This window comes from Patella vulgata, chromosome 4, assembly GCF_932274485.2.
Source record: "Patella vulgata chromosome 4, xgPatVulg1.2, whole genome shotgun sequence".
In the NCBI taxonomy this organism is placed as follows: Eukaryota; Metazoa; Mollusca; class Gastropoda; family Patellidae; genus Patella; species Patella vulgata.
This window is the reverse complement of record NC_065882.2, coordinates 42,376,081-42,398,526: the sequence shown is the minus strand read 5'-3', so window position 1 is coordinate 42,398,526 and position 22,446 is coordinate 42,376,081. Positions and strand designations below refer to the sequence as shown.

Here is a 22,446-nt window from a genome sequence, read left to right as displayed (position 1 = left end):
AAAAATCATCTAATTTGTACTTGTGTCCAGTTGAAAGCTGACTGATTAATTTTGATAATGAGTGTCCAATTTACAAGTATTTAATTTCCTGATCACTGTTCAAAAATTAATCATTATACATCATTAATCAATTGGGTTGTTTATTTTTTAACAATGATTGAGAAATTAAACACTTGTAAATTGGACACTCATTATCAAAATTGAATGGTCAGCTTTAAACTGGACAGAAGTACAAATTAAACGATTTATGGTGATTTTAAACAGTTTTTACAAATTTTTAAACAAAGATTTGATATTAAACGAATGTGAAAGAAATTAGTGCTAGATACACAAGATTAAACGATACCTGGGTTACAGTGTAATAAGCAGTAATTGTATTCCATAGAATTGTGACCTGTATATTCCAGTTCAATAACTAAATCCCTTTGAAACAATTTACTATACTGTTGTATATAAACAGTACTTTGACGTCATCTATGTAACTATAAATTACAAGTAAAATATATCATTATATTTCATGTTTGAGCTCTGACATTGATGTAATGTACACTACAACAACCCATCATGCCGATCTATTTATTTAAATGGCTGCCATTTGTCTTGCATGAAAAGGGCTGGTATACTCTTATGGTTGTATTGTGAGCACTGCTTTTCTGAAATTGTAAGTTATTTTATACGGGTTGTCATAAATCACCATCACTATCATCATCATCGTCATCATCATCTATGTTGATATTTTCTAGATGAGATAAACAGGAAGTAGTCGGATCATTCTGAGAAAATAAAAACAAATTCAATTTAAACATACATTAAGCAAGAGCTAAATTTGCCTTTTGCAGGTCTTTCTTTAGGCCTTAAATGTTATCTAAATTATTAATTAGACATTAATTAATTATCAAGACCATAATCAACTCTTGATGCCACCGATATTTAGTGAATTTGAATATATTTTGTGATGGATAATTTAACATAACCAGAGGTTGCCAGGCAAGAATGCCCACATTCTGCAAGAGATGGACAGAGAACAAGATAAACAAAAATGCAATTTTTTGTACAATCAGGGACCATAATCAAGTTAAGGTCCAATATACATGAATATCGAAAGGAACCTAGATCTTTTGGATATAAACAGATAATTCAAGTTTCCTCAAGATCGGTTAAAAACTTTGACTTCTTGGGGGTCCACAACCTTGGTATTACATGTACATACTTTTACGTTATTTGCGTACAAGTAGCAGCAATTTTGTCAAGCAGTTTCGGTCCAATTTTCACGAGATTTGAACACAACCATCAATAGTGTGTAAAGGTGATATATTTCAACAGTTTTTTTAAATCAGATAAAAATTGTGACCTCTAGATTTTTCGTACAATTTACAGGCAGTTACAGTCTGATTTGCGCAAATATCGAAAGGAACCGAGATCTTTGGGTTATAAATACACATTTCAAGTTTCATCAAATTAAAAAAAAATTGTGAGCTCTAGAGTGTCCACAAGCTAAAAATGTGATTTTTTTGTACTATCAGGGCCATAATCCATGAAGTTATGGTCCGGTTCGAAAGGAATCAAGATCTTTGGAAGATACACCTATATTTCAAGTTTCATTAAAATCGGATAAAAATTGTGAACTGTAGTGTCCACAAACAAAATGTGAACGGACACATAGACAGATGGAGGCGACAACAATATACGTTCACATGAAACGTTGGTAATGACAATCGAGGTTAGCCTAAAATTGAATCGCTAATATCTCGGTTCAGAGTGAAGTAATTTGACAGATGTTTTCAGCATATTCCGTTTTCATTATTTATTTTTTAACTATTATAGCGATAACTATCAGCTCTTTATCTAATCCTTCCTAATTCCCCTTTAACATATACGTTTATGTTGGTAGCTCAAACATGCCTTTTTTAAGATTTATGTTAATATTTTGATTTTAGTTCCAAAACCTGGACATTGATGATGTGGTGATATGTTTATTTATAAGTAGATAATATTTACATGTAGAAGAGATGCATATTTATAATAGTCACTGCCTTTTCAACTATATTTTTACAACTAAAATATCAAATCTAATACATTGTCATTATCACTGAATAGGTGGCACAGGTTGGACTAGGTCTATATAAATAACCTTACCTCAGAATAAGCAGGCGGTGGTCTATAATCATAAACATAAGTATACATAGGTGTATATGTTAAATCTCCCATATTACAACTCGGATCATCATCATCATCTTCACATAAGTCTACAGCACCTCCTATACTCTCAGCATATGTCGGTGGATCTATAATTAACAATTACAAATACTAAAATACATTGAATGAATAAATGAAATGGGGTTTAACCTCTTACTTCTGTTCCAACTGGGCTAATGAAAGATAAAATTTTGCCTGGACAGCAATTGAATTCCAACTGTTATGGATTTGTCCCATCCGAACAACTAGACGCTGTTCCTTGCCAAGTCCTATGTCCTATACCACTGACAAAGGGAAACCTAGCTGGAAAATTCGGAGGAACTTTCTCGGCCAACACAGAGACCTCCAGGTTAGTGAGCAAGTGTCTTACGTACTGAGCCACTACGGCTCCAAATTAAATACTCATTAAATTATCACATCTCATGTCCTGCTGGTTTACTAAATAACATATGGATTGCTTTATCTGCCAAAATATGTAAATGGTGATCAATATACCCCGTGTGGTATAATACAACTATATCTATAAATTAGTGCTTTTTTGTTTGCAAGTCTGCTTAATAATTAAAGGGAAGGGAGGATACTCTTGTTTAAATTTAACAAACACACAAATATATCTGAGTCACATGAAGAAGTTTGATGACAGTAAAAATAGATTTTAACCATCACAGATTTTCTAAAGTAGGATGTGCTGTTAAAAGAACGGTGAGTCCAATTTAAATGTCATGCCATATTAATCGCACATTTATTTTTTTCAAAAGAATCAAGCAATCAAACAGATTATCACCTATACACTAAGTTTCATCACTCTCTATCAGATAGAATCAAAGTTATCTTGTCCAATAGCATTGACCAATGAAATTGCTTAGTTTTAGCTCAAAATGTTAATCATTGAACTCAAACAAGAGTCAAGACATCCACCTAATGAACATCTACATCAAGTTTAAACATTCTACCTCAATTAAAAAAAGAGTTTTTATGTTCCAAAGTCTGGACCAATCAAATTGCTTATCGATCCTTCGCCTAAGCAGAAAATTCTCATCATCAAACTTAGTCAAGGTAATAATATAATGAATCTATACTCCTATACACCAAGTGTCCTCACTCTCACTTAAACATACATTATGCAAGAGCTAAATCTGATTATTGCAAGTCTTTATTTAGGCTTCAGATGTCATAGAAATTATAAATTAGATCTTTATTTACACAACAAGCACAAAATCAACTCTGTAGACCCACGGATGGCTTGGATTCGGCTTGGATTTAAACAGGATTTCATTGATTGATTAAAATTTTAAATGGCGTCGTAAGCGGAGATTAACTGTTACATTGACGTCATACTCCCGGAAATTTTAGATCGAGGCTAAATGATAGAGTGTACGAAGCTAGGCCGCTGTTGAGCGAGGCCGCATGTCAGTCAATTTGATTGAAAGTTCGATATATATACGGCCTTGATAATTATGTTTAGTTGTGATTAAAATGAGAGTTTGGATGTCGGTATATTATACGCTCTTTTGTCACTTGCGTTTACAGAAAAATGATGGAAATTGATAAACATCGCAGCTAACATCACCCCAGTTGAATTGCAGCCCCATTGGATCACTGTTTCCTATCTGTCTGCTTCGGGAGTTACGTAGACCTACCAGTTAGTTACAGTACAACAGTACACAAGAAGTTGGCTATAATTATGCCTCATTGATTTGGTCCATTCCTTTCAAACTTTCGCTTCCTATCTATATATTAAATGTTTTATTTTTAATTTGTAGTAAAAATAAATGTGATACGAATTGAATTGCAACCCCGTCTCAAACCGAATAGGCTAATAGTACCTCAGCCATTGAAAACGTTACTTGATAATCGAGATTATGTAGGTGGAGTTAACGCCTGTCAATCAAACGATCGGCCATTATCGGAGACGGTGAAGAGAGAGTTGACTCCTATTTCTAGTCAAAATTTACAATGGTGATAACTTTGTTCAGAATAAAGTAATTTGACTGAAATTTTCAATATATTCTTCTTTCATCATATATTTTTGAACTGTTGTTATAGCAAGAATGGCCAACTCTCTATTAAAATCTCCCATAATGTATCTTTAATTAATTAGAATTAAAGTTATCGTGTCCCAAAGCATCAACCAATCAAATTGCTTTATCTTTGCTTTCCCTAAGCAGAAAATGCTCATCTTCAAACTCCATCACGGCACTGACCTAATAAACATCTATACCAAGTTTGAACATTCTAGCTCAATTAGAAAGAGAGTTATTGTGTCCCAAAAAGTGTGACGTAAAGATGGATGGAAGTCCAGACATGCAGACGGACAAACAGACAATAAGAAATCTAATATAAAATATTTTACCATCAAACGGTGGGGGAGGTGTTATTGTTTCACGGTAAGGTGGTGGCACTGGCAAGAAATCCATGGCATACTGAGCTTGAGTTTCACGATAATATCTGGATTCCATAAAATGGTAAGACTGGGCTCGTCGATATGGTACTGTTCCTATTACTATTGGAAGATGCATTCTTAAATTATAGGCACCGGGAATATGTAGAGCTACCTGTAATTATATGAATTTGTTTATGTCCATAAACTAGACAGCGAAGTTGACCTAAAATTAATATTTATGTAATACCTGAATCTTACTTCATACATGAACGACATCCGAATTTACATCTAGTAAACAAAAGGCTTTGAAGTATTGGTATTTTTCATCAAGTGATGAATTTTTATTATTTGTCAAGCATAAAAATAACAAGAGCATCGCTAACAGTAACACTGCAATATATACGTCCATATTCCTGCTTTGATTGATATGGTACTTTTTAAAATGAAGAGAATGAAATACGAAATGACTGTAATATGACAAGAGGCAAAGAAGGGTTTGTTTGCCAAATTTACAGACTGAATATTAACAAACCAGTGGCTGCCAGGAAAGATACGCCCACATTTTGCACGAGATAGATAAAGAACAAGATAAAAAAAACAAAAACACGATTTTTTGTATAATCAAGGGCCATAATTTAGGAAGTTACGATGCGATATTCGAGAATATCGAAACAAACCAAGATCATTGGGTTATAAACATGTATTTTAAGTTCCATCAAAATCGGATCAAAATTGTGGCCTCTAGAGGGTCCACAACCTTGATATTCCATATATTTACACTATTTGCATACAAGGGACGGCCTTTTTGTCTGGCAGTTTTGGTTCGATTTTCACGAATTTTTAACTCAGCCGTCATTAGGGTGTGACGGTGATATATTCAAACGTTTTTTTATATCGGATAGAGCGAATTGTGACCTTTGGGCGCTAAACACAAAAATTTGGCGTGGCTCTGCCCTTAGGGGTAAGGAAATGCAGCGAAATCAATAGTTGCCATTAGGCTAAAAGGAATACATTTGCCAAGTTCCAAGCTGATCCATTCAGAATTGCGGCCTGTATACAATAAACTAAAAAATTGGGCATGGCTCTGCCCCTGGTGGTCGGGACATGCACTAAAGGAATACATATGCAAAGTTCCAAGCTGATCCATTCAGAATTGCGGCCTGTATACGATAAACTAAAAAATTGGGCATGGCTCTGCCCCTGGTGGTCGGGACATGCACTAAAGGAATACATATGCCAAGTTCCAAGCTGATGCATTCAGAATTGTGGCTTGTATACGATAAACACAAAGATAGGTTGCCAGGCAACGAAACATACGCCCACAGCAGCTAAATCGTCTGGCCAGTTAACAAGATTAAGAGTAACAACTCATTAAGTAATTATCAGAAAACCATTAGAATTTGTTTGGTTTTTATAAAGTTCTGCCCCATGCTAACGTTTAGTATACGAAACTTTTGATATCATGGATTTAGCTGTTCAAGTCATAAAAATTAATTGAAAATCAATACATTTGTTCGTTTCAAGACCTTAAACTCTGCGTATCAATCTGAAGTCAATCGGACATTAACTTTAGCCTCTAGTGCGTCCACAAGATTTGTTGAAGTGATCAAGGGCCATTACTCTGGCAGTAATTATCGGAAATTGCTGAAAATCAATAGGCTTCATCGTCTCATGACCTTAAACACTGTGTATTAATTTAAAGTCAATCGGATATTAACTTTACCATCTAGACTCTAGAGCGTTCACAAGCATTTGTGGACGCCGGACCGACGGACCAACGGACTGGGGCGATGACAATATACGACCACATTTCAATGTGGGCGTATAAAAATTGGGGGTCGGGACATGCACCAAAATCAGAAGTTACTGTCCTTAGGCTATAAGGAATACGTATGCCAAATTCCAAGACGATCCATTAAGAATTGTGGCTTGTAGGCAACACACAGACACACAAAGACAAACTGGGTGTGGCTCTACCCCTGGGTGTCGGGCAATCACCAAAAAACAATAGGGATCAACCTTAGGGTATAAGGAATAGGTATGAAAAGTTTCAAAAGTTGCGGCCTGTAGGTGAAACACAGACACACACAAAAATTGCCCCAGGGGATCGGGCATGCACTCAAAATAATAAAGGTCAAGCTTAGGGTATAAAGACTCTCATAAATAAACCATTTAGTACTAATTCGTACCTACATAATATTAAACCCCTTGGGCACCATTTTGAATTACACAGTATTTAACATTTTAAAACCTAACTACTTTATGGAATCAACGACAAATCTAAACTTGGGCACCCCAACCATTTTTATTTTTGAATTTTGTTATGAACTGTGATTCAATACTATTTTTATCTAAACAGAGAAATCTTGATTAGTAAACGCTTAAATTTTACACAGTTATGACGTTACAATTCATATGGATAGCGTATAAAAGCCATATATCCTATTCTTTATACAACCATCCGATGATCGAGAGAATTGATTATGGTTTTGCCATGTGAATAAATGTCTAATTCGTTTCCTTTTTTATACTTCAAATTTTTGTTTTACTTGTCTTTACTACACTAGAATCTGGAAGAGTTGTTATGTTACCGGCATTCTGACCGACGTAAGGTATTAGCCAATGAAACGGTCTGTTACAGTGCGTTCTTAGTGTGCGGTCAGATCATCATGCAGTGTAGGTTATCAAAAGTATAAAAAAAACGAAACGAAATATAGATCTGTATTTTAATCAGATTGATGTCTAATTAATAATTTATATAACATTTGAGACGAAAAGAAAGGCCTGCAATAGGCAGATTCAGTTCTTACATAGTGCATCTTTAAATGTGAGCATATAAATATACATGCATATCTAACCTTAACAAAGTAGTCTACTTTCATAACACAACAGTTCATTATAGATGGTGATACTGCTGGTATTTTTAATAACTGGGAATCCCAACTTCCTCTAGTACCTGGTGCTACAGGTAGACCAGTTAAAACAGTAAACTTGGTTCGTCTAACACGAGATTTGCCACTGGCGAAAAAGGCTTGAGTTTGGTACAAGGTAGCATAAGGTATGACAGTTCTAGATGAATGATTATCAAACTCGGCAGAAATAGCTATCGATTCTCCTGTAATGATAAAAGCAAGTAAAAATATAGGATTAAAATTAAATAATCTGGTACAATATATTTATTACAAATCTTAAACCATGAATTAAGTTACCAGGAGAGCCTGTTTGCATTTATCCATTTTCACAGCAATTTCTTTTTGTTGGTAAAGAAATTTGAATTTGATTTTGCTTTTCACCCTAAAAAATTTTTTGGAGAATAAAACTGTTTAATTTTGTTTTAAAATCCCTTAAAATCCTCTACCAAAGGGCCGAGCAACTAAGTAAATATTTGTGATAAGTTTTCAAATAACTGAAACCTGTCAGTCTTCATCTGGAAATGGAGACCGGTGTCCCAAGCTGTATTATGCGGTGCCTAGATAAAACCAGACATTTTTTGTATAAAAATAATGTGTTGGTGAAATTTACCTTTCATTAGCAAGTACAGCATTTGGGTCATTCACTGTATAGACCTCTCAATGAACGGAAATGATTATCAGGTCTCCCAACGAAAAAATTGACCCGAAATCTTAAAAGGGTTACGTGTCCGGATAAGCAGTTTTGACGGTCACGTCCAAACGACTCAATATTTTGAGCTGAAATTTTGAGATACAGCCAATATACCATTCCTCTATATTTTGGCGTTTAAATTTCATACATACTCAGACTTTTATTTTTGAGACTGTTCAAATAAGGGATAGTCCCTTTAAATATTACAATTACTCTTTTCCTTCTGCAATCTCAAATTCAATTGTGGTTAGACTATAAGAAGTTTTATGAACTAACCTGGACAATATCCTCTTCTATCAGTACGAGCTGTTATAGATATAGGACCTGATGTACATAACCAACAGCATAATGTTTTCTCTACACTACACTCAACTTGTGTCTAAAAATAAAAATCAATTGTCACTAATACATTTGTGATTTTTTTTCGATCTGGTATCACTGAGCAGTGATAGGAAAGAAAACCAGCGGCTGCCAGGCAGGATACGCCCACATTTTCGAGAGATGGATAGAAAACAAGCTAAAACGAAAGTGATTTTTCCTACAATCAAGGGCCATAATTCAGGGAATTACAATTCGATATGCACAAATATCGAAAGGAACCGAGATCTTTGGGTTATAAACTTACATTTCAAGTTTCAACAAATTCGAAAGGAACCGCGATCACTTACATTTCAAGTTTCAACAAAATCGGATAAAAATTGTGACCTCTATAGGGTCCACAACCTTGATATACCATATTTTTACGCTATTTGAGAATGAAGGGCGGCCATTTTGTCTGTCAGTTTTAGGCCAATTTTCCCGAAATTCGAACTCAGTCGCCTTAGGGTGTAACGGAGATATAATAATACGTTTTTTTTAAATCGGATAAAAATTATGACCTCTATAGGGTCCACAAGCTAAAAACACGATTTTTCGTACAATCAGGGGCCATAATTCATGAAGTTACGACCCGATCCGATAAAGGCGAATATCGAAAGGAACCGTTAGGATGTAATGGTGACATAATAATACAGTTTTTAAATCGGATAAAATTATGGCCTCTATAGGGTCCACAAGCTAAAAATGCGATTTTTTGTACAATCAGGGGCCATAATTCAGGAAGTTACGTTCCGATATGCATGACTATCGAAGGGAACTGAGATCTTTGGGTTATAAGCATACATTTCAAGTTTAAACCAAATCGGATAAAAATTGTGACCTCTACAGTGTTCACAAGCTAAAAACATGATTTTTCATACAATCAGGGGCCATAATCCATGAAGTTACAGTCCAATACATGCCAATATCGAAAGGAACCGAGATCTTAGGGTGATAAACCTATATTTCAAGTTTCATTGAAATCGGATAAAAATTGTGACCTGTAGACTGTTCACAAACAATTGTGGACGGACGAACGGACGGACAGGGGCAATGACAATATACGTCCACATGAAAATGTGGGCGTATAAAAACCGAAATTCTGTCAGGGGTGTATGTAGGAAATTCAGGGCTCTGGACAACAGCAATTGCATAAAACTTGTAATTATATAAATATTTAACTAATATTCTATTGGGGGATCACGTGGCTAAGTGGGTAAGACACTGGCTCGCTAGCCTGGAGGTCGGGTGTTCGATCCCTGCATTGGCCGACAAAGTTCATCCAGATTTTCCGGCGTGTTTCCCCCTTGTCAGTGATGCAGGACGAAGGCCTGACAAGGACAGCTGTCTAGTCCTTCGGATGAGATAAAAAACCGAGGTATCGTGTGTAAATTGGAATACACGTAAAAGATCCCTTGGCAGTTGGAATTCGATATAGGAGTAGGCGATAGTGCCGCTGCCCGGGCAAAATTATCCTCATAGCACACTGTATGGCATATGCCCGTCTATATTTAATAGCCCAGCATAGGAGCAGAACAGTAGGACGTTAAACCCCATTTCATTTCATTTCATTTCATTTCATTTCAATATTCTATTGGACAAGACTACAAGACAGATCGCAGCCACATCCAGATTTATGTGGGTGTGGTTGGTAAATACAGATCAGCCCTCAAGACTATCAGCTACAGCCCTAGCAATTTGCTTCAGCAGTCACCTGATTGTTTTGCCATGGGCATATTGTAATAGTTATCTGCATATTTTTTGTCATGGGGACAATAAAGTAAAAGGACATAATAATCTATCAAAAAGAGACTCTGAAGAAGAGCAATACAGACAAATATTTTATGAAAAGAGGAATAGAGAGAGAGAGAAATGGGGTTTAACATCCACTCGACACAAACTAGGTCATTTCGGGACTAACACATGGTTCAATTTTATTTCAATAATTCGCTTGCGCGTAGGGGTCTTTAGCAGTGTTAAGAGGAATATGATTATAGTAAGAATATAACACTAATCCAAGTATCTACTTTTCTACAGTCACTTCACTTGTGCGTAGGGGTCTTTAGCAGTGTTAAGAGGAATATGATTATAGTAAGAATATAACACTAATCCAAGTATCTACTTTTCTACAGTCACTATGTGTGTAATTCAAGTCTATATCTCTAAATGAAGTTTAACATCCAGAGTTATGCCTCTCCATGTAGATAAACTGCAATAATCTACTCTTGACAACATGTGTTTCAGTGACGAGAATTGCGATAACCCTGGCGCAGCCAATTATTCTTGTCAGTCCACCCAACCTTTATCTTAGTTAAGAGATTCTAACTGAATAGTAAGGTGAGAGAGAGAGAAATGGGGTTTAACGTCCACTAGACACAAACTAGGTCATTTCGGGACTAACACATGGTTCAATTTTATTTTAATAATTCGCTTGCGCGTAGACGTCTTTAGCAGTGGGAGGAAACCAGAGGACCCGGAGAAAACCCACGAGGTTGGACAGGCGAGCCTACTCCTTGTCACGTACAACCGGGGAATCGAAACCCCGCCAGTTGACTTAATGACAGACCGTATGATAGGCCTACAGCACGCACATGCTAACCATTCGGCCATCCAACCCCCCCGAATAGTAAGGTAGTTCACACTTAGGCCTACCTGATATTCACTTCTGTTAATGTCAATAGGACTTATTACTGTAAAAGCTTTTTTGGTCTTATGGTTAAAAGACCATGGTTTGTCCATTTCAGCTTTCAGCCAATATCTTACACTACCATGTTTACCCTCAAAAGATGTTGAAATGCCCCTGAAAAATGAAACATCAAATAGTGAAAGCAAGTGAAAATTCTGTTGATAAGATTATAAAAGGTATTTGTATAGTGTACCAGTATTTCAACCATTTCTCAATTTACATATACATGTAAATAAGTCTTATATTTCTAGAATTATTTAACTTCAGTATTTCCTGTAATTTGAAAGAAGTAGTGGTATTAATATTATCGCTTGAATGAAGAACATGTTTGATGAAAACTTACCCCATGGGCAATTCAAAGGAAAAGTCCAACTGGTGTCGACCTTCAGTAAGTGTGTCTCTTCCATCAGATATTTCTGTAAATAATAGATTGGACGCAAAAATGAAAAATTAAATCTGTAAACTAAAATTTTGGAAGCACATTTAGGTTGTCGGAATATGTGCTCTACTCCACTACATGTATATTAAACAATTGTTCAGTTCAGATTTGGAGGAATATAATGCAGAAACCTAACTATGATACATTATTCTCTTTCATTTTCAATTCTTTTCATTTTAAATTTTAAGTATACAATTCATTAGAAGTTTGGTATAACCTGATTTTAAAGCAAAAGAACCATACAAAGAAATTGATAGCAATGATAGCACAGAGTAAAAATATACAGAGTGGCGACTCGCATTACGGCCAATAGAAACACTGCGACGCGCAATGCATCTTGGGAATTGTCTGTAATAAACACACACTGACAGTTCGCTCAGTGTATCGATGAACTAAATCTCTTTAATTTCGTAGTTTTATAGTACATGTATTTTCGCTAACAAAACTACTGAGAATTATCACATACAATCATAATATGTTAGTTGTGTGTGTGTTTCGGGAATTTATAAAACATGATTCATATTTTTAAAACATGCATAAAGCGTGGTACGGCCCGGAATGAAAGAAGTGAGAATGAGACGAGAGACGGCATTTGTGACGGTTTACGAATTGGTCTATTTAAGGCCGTAAATTATTGTCAATTTTTAAGAGGTTTTATTAACTTTGAAACTATTCCACCAAATACTTGTTGTTTCCATTCCTAGATTTGAAATGTAATTTCCATACACCTTAAAATGGACCATTTGAAAATGTCAAAATGCTATGCACTTTTTTGGATAAGGCCTATTTTACTCAACATGATTTATTTTTTCTCCCAAAGAAAAATTCCTTTGTCTTCTAGAGCTTATTACTGTGTGCTTCTCTTATTTATGTTATGTTAATAAAGTAAGCTTTCATTAAAATATAAAATAATAATTTAAGAATATTAAAATTGAATTTCAAATAGGCATATAACGTTTTCCAATAAAAAGATTTGAGCCGTTGGTTGTTTTCCAAGATAAAATACCTTTGGCTCTAACGTTGACTCACCGTGTTCTTTTATGATTTTTGTTCTATTAATTAATGTAGGCTTTCATTTTTAAAAAATAAAATAATTAAAGATATTAAAATTCTATTTAAATAGGCCTATAACATTTTTCAATAAACATTATCTGAGTTGATTGGTTTCTCTTTTTACAAAAAAGTATAAACCAAAAACAACTTGAGAATGAATATTTTGCATATTGCTCTGTGTGTCATGTAATGTTTTGATGGCCTTTATAGGCCCCCTAATGAAATTGTCCATTTTACACTTCTGCACAAGAATATATTAAATTATTATAAATCTGAAGTTTGCTCTAGATATCCATGCCATTACATGTAGGTCTGATCTGTGTTCAGAGTTACTTTTATTTTTGTGATTTTTTTTGTCAACTGATTATTTAGAAATAGAAAATTTAATTTATACTGTGTACTATTATGGAATTATCTGCCATACAAACTGAAGTTAACCATACAGCATCTGATACTATATAGATAATCACAGAGTAAATTAAAATTATTTTGAATTACTGAATGGTTTAAAATTAGTGATAGTGCTTCAGTAAATATTTTATTGGTTGCATAAAGGCCTACCAGTAAAAGGGGAAATGTGATTTTGAATAGCATAACACTATTAGGCTTACTGTTTTATTAAAAGCTTATTGCAACTGAAAATTGAGCAAAATAATATTTTTATGAAATTTGGAAAGGTATATAAATATAACATACCATAAACTTAACACTTAAATTGTTTACCACAAGTAATTGTAGGCCTACATAGAATCACATTTTGCGATACACAATCTTAGAAAAAATTAGGCTTGTCCATTATCCTTTTGCCAGAATACAACAGATTCTTCAGAAAATATAGTTAGTTCTCTCGCACATGATTCTTTTTCAATTGCTTTTAATGACAACATATGAATCTAAATTTATTTTATTCGGTAGACTGTAGGCCTATTATTGTGTTTGTAGATTTTATTTGTTTTTACAAAAAATATAGAATGTAAAAAGAACATGTGTAACTACAGACATTAATAGCACATTGATTTGATTTGATTTAAGTTAGAGCGAGAGGTCATATTATCATAAGATAAAGACGTATAGATATACTTCTTCTAGGCCTACACAGTACTCAGTACTCTACATTGGAATATATCATAATATGCAATATAATGCCAATTAAGCCTAACCAATCAAATATGAAAACATCTTTCACCAAATATGTACTCTTACAAAATAAATTTTTTGATGATATGTATTGCTGTTCTTATAATCTATTAGATCTATGTTATTATGGCTCAGCATTTATTATATATTTATAGCACTAGGCCTAGCACTCGACGACGAATCGTATCGACATTGTACTCATACTCGTAGCAGACGACGCGACTTAGACTGAGCTCTTTTTCTCCAGGAATGCTGAATTTTTTTAATCCCTCAATAGTCCCTAAAATTAAAACACCCGGCATAGGACCTACTCTGGGTACCATATCCACCACTCGGATGTTTATATTTTCTTCTGTTCTACTGCGAAACGTCTTGTTTAGCCGCCACGTTTAGTGACATTACAGACAAACCTCAAGATGTAGTGCACGACCTACTTTTTATGCAAATGAAGCAGTCACCACTCTGTGTATTTTTATCTGTGAATGAAAGCATCTTTTGAGCCCTGAGGGCTACACACCTGAATCCACCATTATTTCAACTTAAAAGACAATACAACAAGCCAACAATGAGGCTGATGTCCCCGCCGAAATCCCAAATAAAAAGATGACCCATTATAAATAATCGCACATTTACTTTTTTCAAAAGTAACAAGCAATCAAACTATACACCAAGTTTCATCACTCTCTATCAGATAGAATCAAAATTATCTTGTCCCAAAGCATCGGCCAATGAAACTTCTTTGCTTTGCTTAATTAGCTTTGGCTCGAAATGTTAATCATTGAACTCAGTCAAGACATTCACCTAATCAACACCTACATCAAGTTTAACCATTCTACCTTAATTAAAAGCAGGGTTATGTTCCAAAGTCTTGACCAATCAAATTGCTTATCGCTCCTTCGCGTAAGCAGAAAATTCTCATCATCGAACTTAGTCAAGGTAATGATATAATGAATCTATACTCGGAGTTTCATCACTCTCACTTAATCAAAACCAAAGTTATCATGCCCCAAAACATCAACCAATCAGATTGTTTATCTCTGCTTACCGTAAGCAGATTGTAGCTCAATTAAATGGAGAGTTTTTGTGCCCCAAAAAGTGTGACGGACGGACGGACGAACGGACAGACAAACAGAAGGACAAACCCATTTTAATAGTCCCCTGCTTTCTTCGAAAGACGGGGGACAATGATTGACGGAAATTGCTGAAATTCAATAGACCTCCGTTTCACAAATTTAAATGATGCATATAAATTTCACACATACTAGAAGATAACTTTCATCAATCAAGCATTAACAAGGTTGAACAAAGTGAAACAAGGGCCATAACTCTAGAAGTAATTATTGTAAATTGCTGAAATTCAATAGGCTTTATGGTTTCACTAATCTAAATAATGCATATAAATTACACAAAGATCGGATGATAACTTTCGTCGTTAGAGCGTTCACAAGGTTCAACAAAGTGAAACAATGGCCATAACTCATAATAAATAAATGGAAATTGCTGAAATTCAATAGGATTCTTCTTTTTACTAATTTAAATGACGCATATAAATTTCATACAGATCAGCAGATAACTTTTGATGTTAGAGCATTCACAAGGTGCAACAAAGTGAAACAATGGCCATAACTCTATAAGAAATAAACTGAAATTGCTGAAATTCAAAAGGATTCTTCTTTTTTCTTAATTAAATTACACATATAAATTTCATACTGATCGGAAATGAAATGAAATGAAATGGGGTTTAGCGTCCTACTGTTCTGATCCTAACCTGGACTAATGAAGATGGGCATACGCCATACAGTGTGCTATGATGAGGGAAATTTTGCCTGGGCAGCGGCGCTACGGCCTACTCTTATATCGAATTCCAACTGCCAAGGGATCTTTTACGTGCACGCCAATATGTACACGGGACCTCGGTTTTTCGTCCCATCCGAACGACTAGACAGCTGTCCTTGTCAGGCCCTCCATCCTGCATCACTGACAAGGGGAAACCACATACTGATCGGCAGATTAACTTTTTATGTTACAGCGTTCACAAGGTGCATCAAAGTGGAACAAGGACCTTAACTCTAGAAGTAATTAAGGGCAATTGCTGACATTCAATAGGATTCTTCATTTCACAAATTCAAATAATGCATATAAATTTCACAAAGATCGGATGATAACTATTGGCGTTAGCGTGTTCACAAGGTTCAATAAAGTGAAACAAGGGCCATAACTCTTGACGTAATAAATAGAAATTGCTGAAATTCAACAGGCTTCTTCGTTTCACTAATTTAAATAATGCGTATAAATTTCAGAAAGATTGGATGATAACTTTTGGCGTAATAGAGCTTTCACAAGGTTCAATAAAGTGAAACATGGGTAATAACTCTAGACTTAATAAACGGAAATTGCTGAAATTCAAAAGGGTTCTTCGTTTCACTAATTTAAATAATGCATATAAATTTCATAAAGATCGGATGATAACTTTTCGCATTAGATCTAGAGCATTCACAAGGTTCAATAAAGTGAAACAAGGACCATAACTCTAAACGTAATAAACGGAAATTGCTGAAATTCAATAGGCTTCTTCGTTTCACTAATTTAAATTATGCATATAAATTTCACAAAGATTGGATGATAACTTTTGGCGTAATAGCATTAACAAGATCGAACAAAGTGAAACAAGGGCCATAACTCTAGACATAATGAATAGAAATCACTAATTTAAACCACGTATATCAATTTTAAAACAATCGGATAATAACTTTTGGAGTTACAGCGTTCACAAGAAATTGTGTACGACGGAAGGATGGACGACGGCAATATACGTCCACATTTCCATGTGGGCGTATAAAAATGGGTATCACATGAATTTTTAATATTTTATTTAATAACAATAAGTCAATGTAATTTTATCATGAATAGTGTCCCACTTCTTCCTTTGCATATGCTTTAGCTTGTAATTAGTCATTTTCTGGCAGGTTGGTTTCAGAAATGCCCGGTGATAGAACAGATCAAAGAATAAAATTGCATGCAGCCACTTTTTCGACATGTGTTATCTTCAGATATTCAGACTACCTGGTGCCTCATATAACACAACGTTAAAAGAAAGCATACAGTGTCCACCTTATAACAGGTTCCATTGATTTATGATTTATTTTGTAATTTATCACACAGTTTAGACCACAACGCGTTCTGATTTGCATTTTGGTATTCTAAATTTATTCTTATTCAGAATTCTTATATTTGGAGTTGTTAAGTTCAATTTCGTGTTCGGAAATTAAATCAACCATTAGTTTTAAAATTAATTATGGTCCCGAAATAATATCTTCTAATTATTTCTTATTCAAAAGGGGCTCTGTTGCAATTTAGTTGATTATTGGGTAATACGTAGAGTGACTAGAGTCCGTGATAAATTTTGGCAAGTTATTAAGCTGTCAATATTTAATTATATAATACCTTTTTATAAAGAAGATAAATGATGTTAAACATCATAAACTAACAAACAATCAGTGACCTAGACCTAATCTAAAATTATAACGGCAATTAAAACTAACAATACGAACTGACCTAAAATCATACCGCGAATTAACAAACAATACGAATATACAGCAGTGAACTAATCTTGGTCGTGATCGGTAATCAACAAAAATCAACGAGTAAAACTTATTTATTCCATACATTATTGTTTATTTAAAGGAGCTAAATCGCTAATATTTGGGACCTAGAAATTGACACAAATGGGTCGCAACGCATATAACAAGCCAACAGTGAGGCTGATGTCCCCCGCTGAAATCCCGAAATAAATAGATGACATATATTAATTAATTGCATGTTTATCTTTTTCAAAAGTATCCAGCAATCAAACTGATTATTAAGTATACATTAAGTTTCATCACTCTCTATCAGATAGAATCAAAATAAACAAGGCATTGACCTAATAAACACATACACCAAGTTTGAACATTCTAGCTCAATTAAAAGTTATCGTGTCCCAAAGCATCAACCAATCAAATTGCTTATCTCTGCTTACCCTAAGCGGAAAATGCTCATCTTCGAACTCCATCAAGGCATTGACCTAATCAACACATACACCAAGTTTGAACATTCTAGCCCAATTAGGAAGAGAGTTATCGTGTCCCAAAGCATCAACCAATCAAATTGCTTATCTCTGCTTACCCTAAGCGGAAAATGCTCATCTTCGAACTCCATCAAGGCATTGACCTAATAAACACATACACCAAGTTTGAACATTCTAGCTCAATTAGGAAGAGAGTTATTGTGTCCCAAAAAGTGTGACGGACAGACAGACGGACAGACAGACAGACAGACGGACAGACAGATGGACGAACCCATTTTAATAGTCCCCTGCTTTCTTCGAAAGGCGGGGGACAATAATGTAATATGAATGTATATTAACTGATTTACATTCAATCGTTTCTGTTTTTACTGTAATTTCTAAACAGTTATTTTCGTTGAAATGCGCCAAAGTCTCAATTAAAGGACAATCTTTAGCGTCTGGTTATTCCAGTCTACACCGATGGTATTTATTGCGCATGCTCTCCAGCTAAGAATATAACGTCACCATTTGACATGACTTGTGGAATATGTCTAGCCACGTTTTTTGAGTCCCTTGTTCCAAATGGCGCTGAAACGCATTATAATCATTATGGTACACAATTCGTGTACTAATGGTAAAATGTTTATTTTGTCTTGAATATTGGATATCAGATGCCCATCTTTTCCCTGTAAGATCACAAGACCAATGTTGATTTGAATTGACAAATAATTTGTGTTTTCAGTGTCAAAGATTTTTGATGATATTTCATTGATATTGAGTTAGAGACTTAGGTACTTTAACAATAAGTACCGGTACGTGTTTAACAGTTTATTTAACGATAAGTACAGGGGAATGAAACAGCCGATAAAAAAATAGGTTGGGATCAAACACCCTCGAGATGAAACGGTTGTGGGATGAACTGACCCGCACCCTTTTGAATTGTAGATTATGATTTATGAAGACAAAAAGGTAGGCCTACCGGTAAATGAAAGCATGGAATTAAAAATACTATTCTATTTACATATTTATAGACTATAGCTTGGCATTGGTAATGGCATAAACAAAACAGCAACCAGCAAAACCTTTCAAACTTTGAATCAAAGAAAGCTTATTATGATATAAATTATAATTTTCGATAGTTTACCTCCTCCGAATAAAACCTGCCGTTTGAAAAAATATTCAACTTCAGCATTATAATGCTCTGTATAGGAACCAAGTCTACTGCCTGTACTACGAGATTCCGTCCAATGAACTTTTGCGACACCTCTCATGAAGATTCTCAAAGACCTCATTTTCATGTCCCCTTTCAACTCCACAATAACCTGCCCATTCACCCGTTCTCCGGGGTGAAAAACAGATTTGTTGTCGTGAAGAATAATTTCGAAACATTTTAGCTTCCCCATAGCGAAGACCTATTATGGAGGGTAACATTAATAACAGGGTAAACATAGGAACCAACGAGCACAAAAGACTTGACTGAATTCTTCAGACTTTTCCATTTTGATACGGAAAATGCACCAGAACCGGAAATACACCATTTATCTAGGGCGGAAATAAATTACGTCGCTATTCGGTAAATTAGCCTACTTTCTGTGTCAGTAATACAGATTACACTAAAACCCAAGATAGACATTATGTTAAAATGTTGATATTCAGATATACAATATATTATGTAGATCTACATCAACATAAGAAGTCGAATAACAAAATCTTGAAATTTTGGATTGTGACCCATTTTACCCGAGTAACTCATTTATTATTAACGCGGGTTTTCAGGGTGAATACTTTTTGACAAGACTATTAACTAAAGTATAATCACCAATCGGTATTACATACACATGTATAATACTTAAATTTGTTCGTTCTCCTTAAAGCTATACACTATAAACAGGGGTATTCCAAAGACATAGGACTAATTTTGTTTCGCATCGCTCATTAGACCCGAGTAATTCATTCATACTTATCGAAATTACCAAGCATGTACACATCAATTATAAGCAGAATACAAGAACATTAAATTTGTTATAGATACTTAACATAGCATTTAATTTATGCACTATTTCAGAAATGTTTTATAACTTAACACGATCATTTGGGACTAACAGCTTAATTTAGAGGTGTTATAATTAGCTATTCTTTGGCAGCTAGAAATGGATTGCAACACATGTATATATTCAATCATTCCAGTTTTTACCATAATTTCTAATCAGTTATGTTTGGCGAAATATGTGAAGAGTCTGAATTGAATGGCAGTCTTTGGTGTCTGGTTATTCCAGTCTACAGCGATAGTAGTCTCCTACATGGTATATGTTTAGCCTCGTTGATCAAGTCGCTTCATACAACAGGCGCTCGAAAGCATTCTGGCACACAATTCGTGTGTCAATTTTAACATTTTCATTTTGTCTTAAATTTTGGATATCAGAAGCCCAACTTTTCACCCCAACTTTCACGTTAAGATAACATCAATGATGGTTTAAATTGACCAATAAGTCATGTTTGCAATGTTGAAGCCTGTGGATTATATTGAGTAAAAGACTAGGCACCTTTAATGTGTATTTTGCACGCAATCTATAAATGTCCCCCTTCACCTTTCCCAATAAAATGCATTTGAATCAGATACTTAATAAATCTGTTGTTTTTCACTGCCTATACATATGTCCACCATTGTTTATTGTAAACATAAAATTTAACTATTTTATATGTTTGGAGAGAACTTATAAACCTTTGTCTGTTGTTCAGTTCAATTCACTTTAAAGGAGCTAAATCGCTAATATTTTGGACCTAGAAATTGGCACAAATGGGTCGCAACACATATAATAATGTAATTTCAATTTATATAAACTGTTTTACATTCAATCATTTCCGTTTTACTGTGAATTGTCATCAGTTATGTTCGGCGAAATACGCCAGAAGGCTCAACTGCAAGTCAGTTTTTAGTGTCTGGTTATTCCAGTCAACACCGATATTATTTATTGCGCATGCTCTCCAAATAAGGATATGATATTACCGTTTGACATGACTTGTGGAATATATCTAGCCTCATTCTTTGAGCACCTTGTTACAAATGGCGCTGAAATGCATTATGGTACACAATTCGTGTACCAATGGTAAAGTGTTTATTTTGTCTTAAATATTGGATATCAGAAGCCCATCTTTTCCAGGTAAGATTACAACACCAATGATGATTTAAATTGCAAAAAAATTCGTGTTTTCAATGTCGAAGATTTTGGATGATATTGAGTTACGGACTTAGCTACTTTAAACTAAGTGTGTGGTGCCTGGAACCAATGAAACAATGAGGTTTTGAAAAAAAAAAAAAAATTATGGAAAATTTGAGGCCTATTAAGTTCTGACAGCATTTTAAGCAATAGGGTTAATGAAATGAAATTGAGTTTAACGTCCTACTGTTCTGCTCCGAACTGGGCTAATGAAGACGGGCATTAGCCATACAGTGTGTTATGACGGGAATTTTGTCCGAACAGCGGCACTACGCCCTACTCTAATATCAAAATTCCAACTGTCAAGAGTTCTTTTACGTGCACAGGACATCGGTTTTTGATAGCATCCGAACCACTAGACAGCTAGCCTTGTCAGGCCTTCCGCCCTGCATCACTGACAAGGGGGAAATACGCCGGAAAATCTGCATGAACTTTCTCGGCTATTAAGCAATAGGAATCACTTGCAAACTACATTATTGTGAACATGAATCTCTAATAATATGCCACTCAATATGTGAAATGAAATATAGATGGGCATACGCCATGCTGTGTGCTACGAGGGAAATTTTGCCCGGGCAACGGCACTATGGCCTACTCTTATATCAAATTTCAACTGTCAAGGGATCTTTTACGTGCATGCCAATGGATACACAGGACCTTGGTTTTATTTCCTATTCGAACGACTAGACAGCTGTCCTTGCCAGTCCCTCCGTTCGAATAATGTATAACATATATATACAACTCAAAAGTGTGTTCACCCACAACTCAGTGGCCGTGCCAGCCACTATTGGATGGAGGGGCAAAAGTTTGAAAAAATAGACTGACAGAAAAGCTGCGTAACCAGGAGTTTGTTTTTTACGTGGTTGATTTGGTCAAGTCAAGTAAGAGTCTGCTCCTTTCCGCAATAAATCCCATAATTCTTGCATTATTATAAACAAACATGAATCGTGACGATAAATTAGGATTAATTAAAAAAACATAGATATGGCCCATGAAGAGAGAAATTTTACAATAATAAAAAAAAAAATTAAGAGTGTTGGATATTGAGCTGGCAATGCAATCAAATGGATTTTCTGAAATGGCATGCTTAAATTAATTTCATGGGCGTCGACATCTTGTTTTGGCACTTTGTTTATGATAATGTAAAAGACCGGATAATCTACCAATGACCTATTATTCGCAAATGTTGACAACGCATCCAGACTAATATTCCTAGAATATTTTTTCTGGATGATAAGACTACCACAAGACAGGGTATGTTTACTGTCTAGAACACATGATACCATTTATTGTTTGCAGAGTTACCATTTTTGTAGTAATAAAAACACT

At 34.9% G+C, this 22,446-nt stretch overlaps 1 protein-coding gene across 2 annotated transcripts; it reads right to left on the bottom strand.

Moving 5' to 3' along the window:
* Nucleotides 1-297: 297 nt before the first annotated feature.
* LOC126819220 (arrestin domain-containing protein 3) lies at nucleotides 298-19,429 on the bottom strand. Of its 2 annotated transcripts, none has more exons than XM_050547134.2 (8): nucleotides 19,044-19,429; nucleotides 11,569-11,641; nucleotides 11,192-11,339; nucleotides 8,459-8,561; nucleotides 7,438-7,694; nucleotides 4,550-4,751; nucleotides 2,137-2,285; nucleotides 298-773 (listed from the first exon to the last, which is right to left on the bottom strand). In XM_050547134.2, exons 1-8 carry the CDS (start codon nucleotides 19,300-19,302, stop codon nucleotides 684-686), a joined length of 1,281 nt encoding a protein of 426 aa, XP_050403091.1. In that variant the 5' UTR covers nucleotides 19,303-19,429; the 3' UTR covers nucleotides 298-683. The 2 variants fall into 2 exon arrangements, with proteins under 2 accessions (XP_050403091.1, XP_050403092.2); XM_050547135.2 differs by having other exon boundaries at nucleotides 19,359-19,428.
* Nucleotides 19,430-22,446: the final 3,017 nt, after the last annotated feature.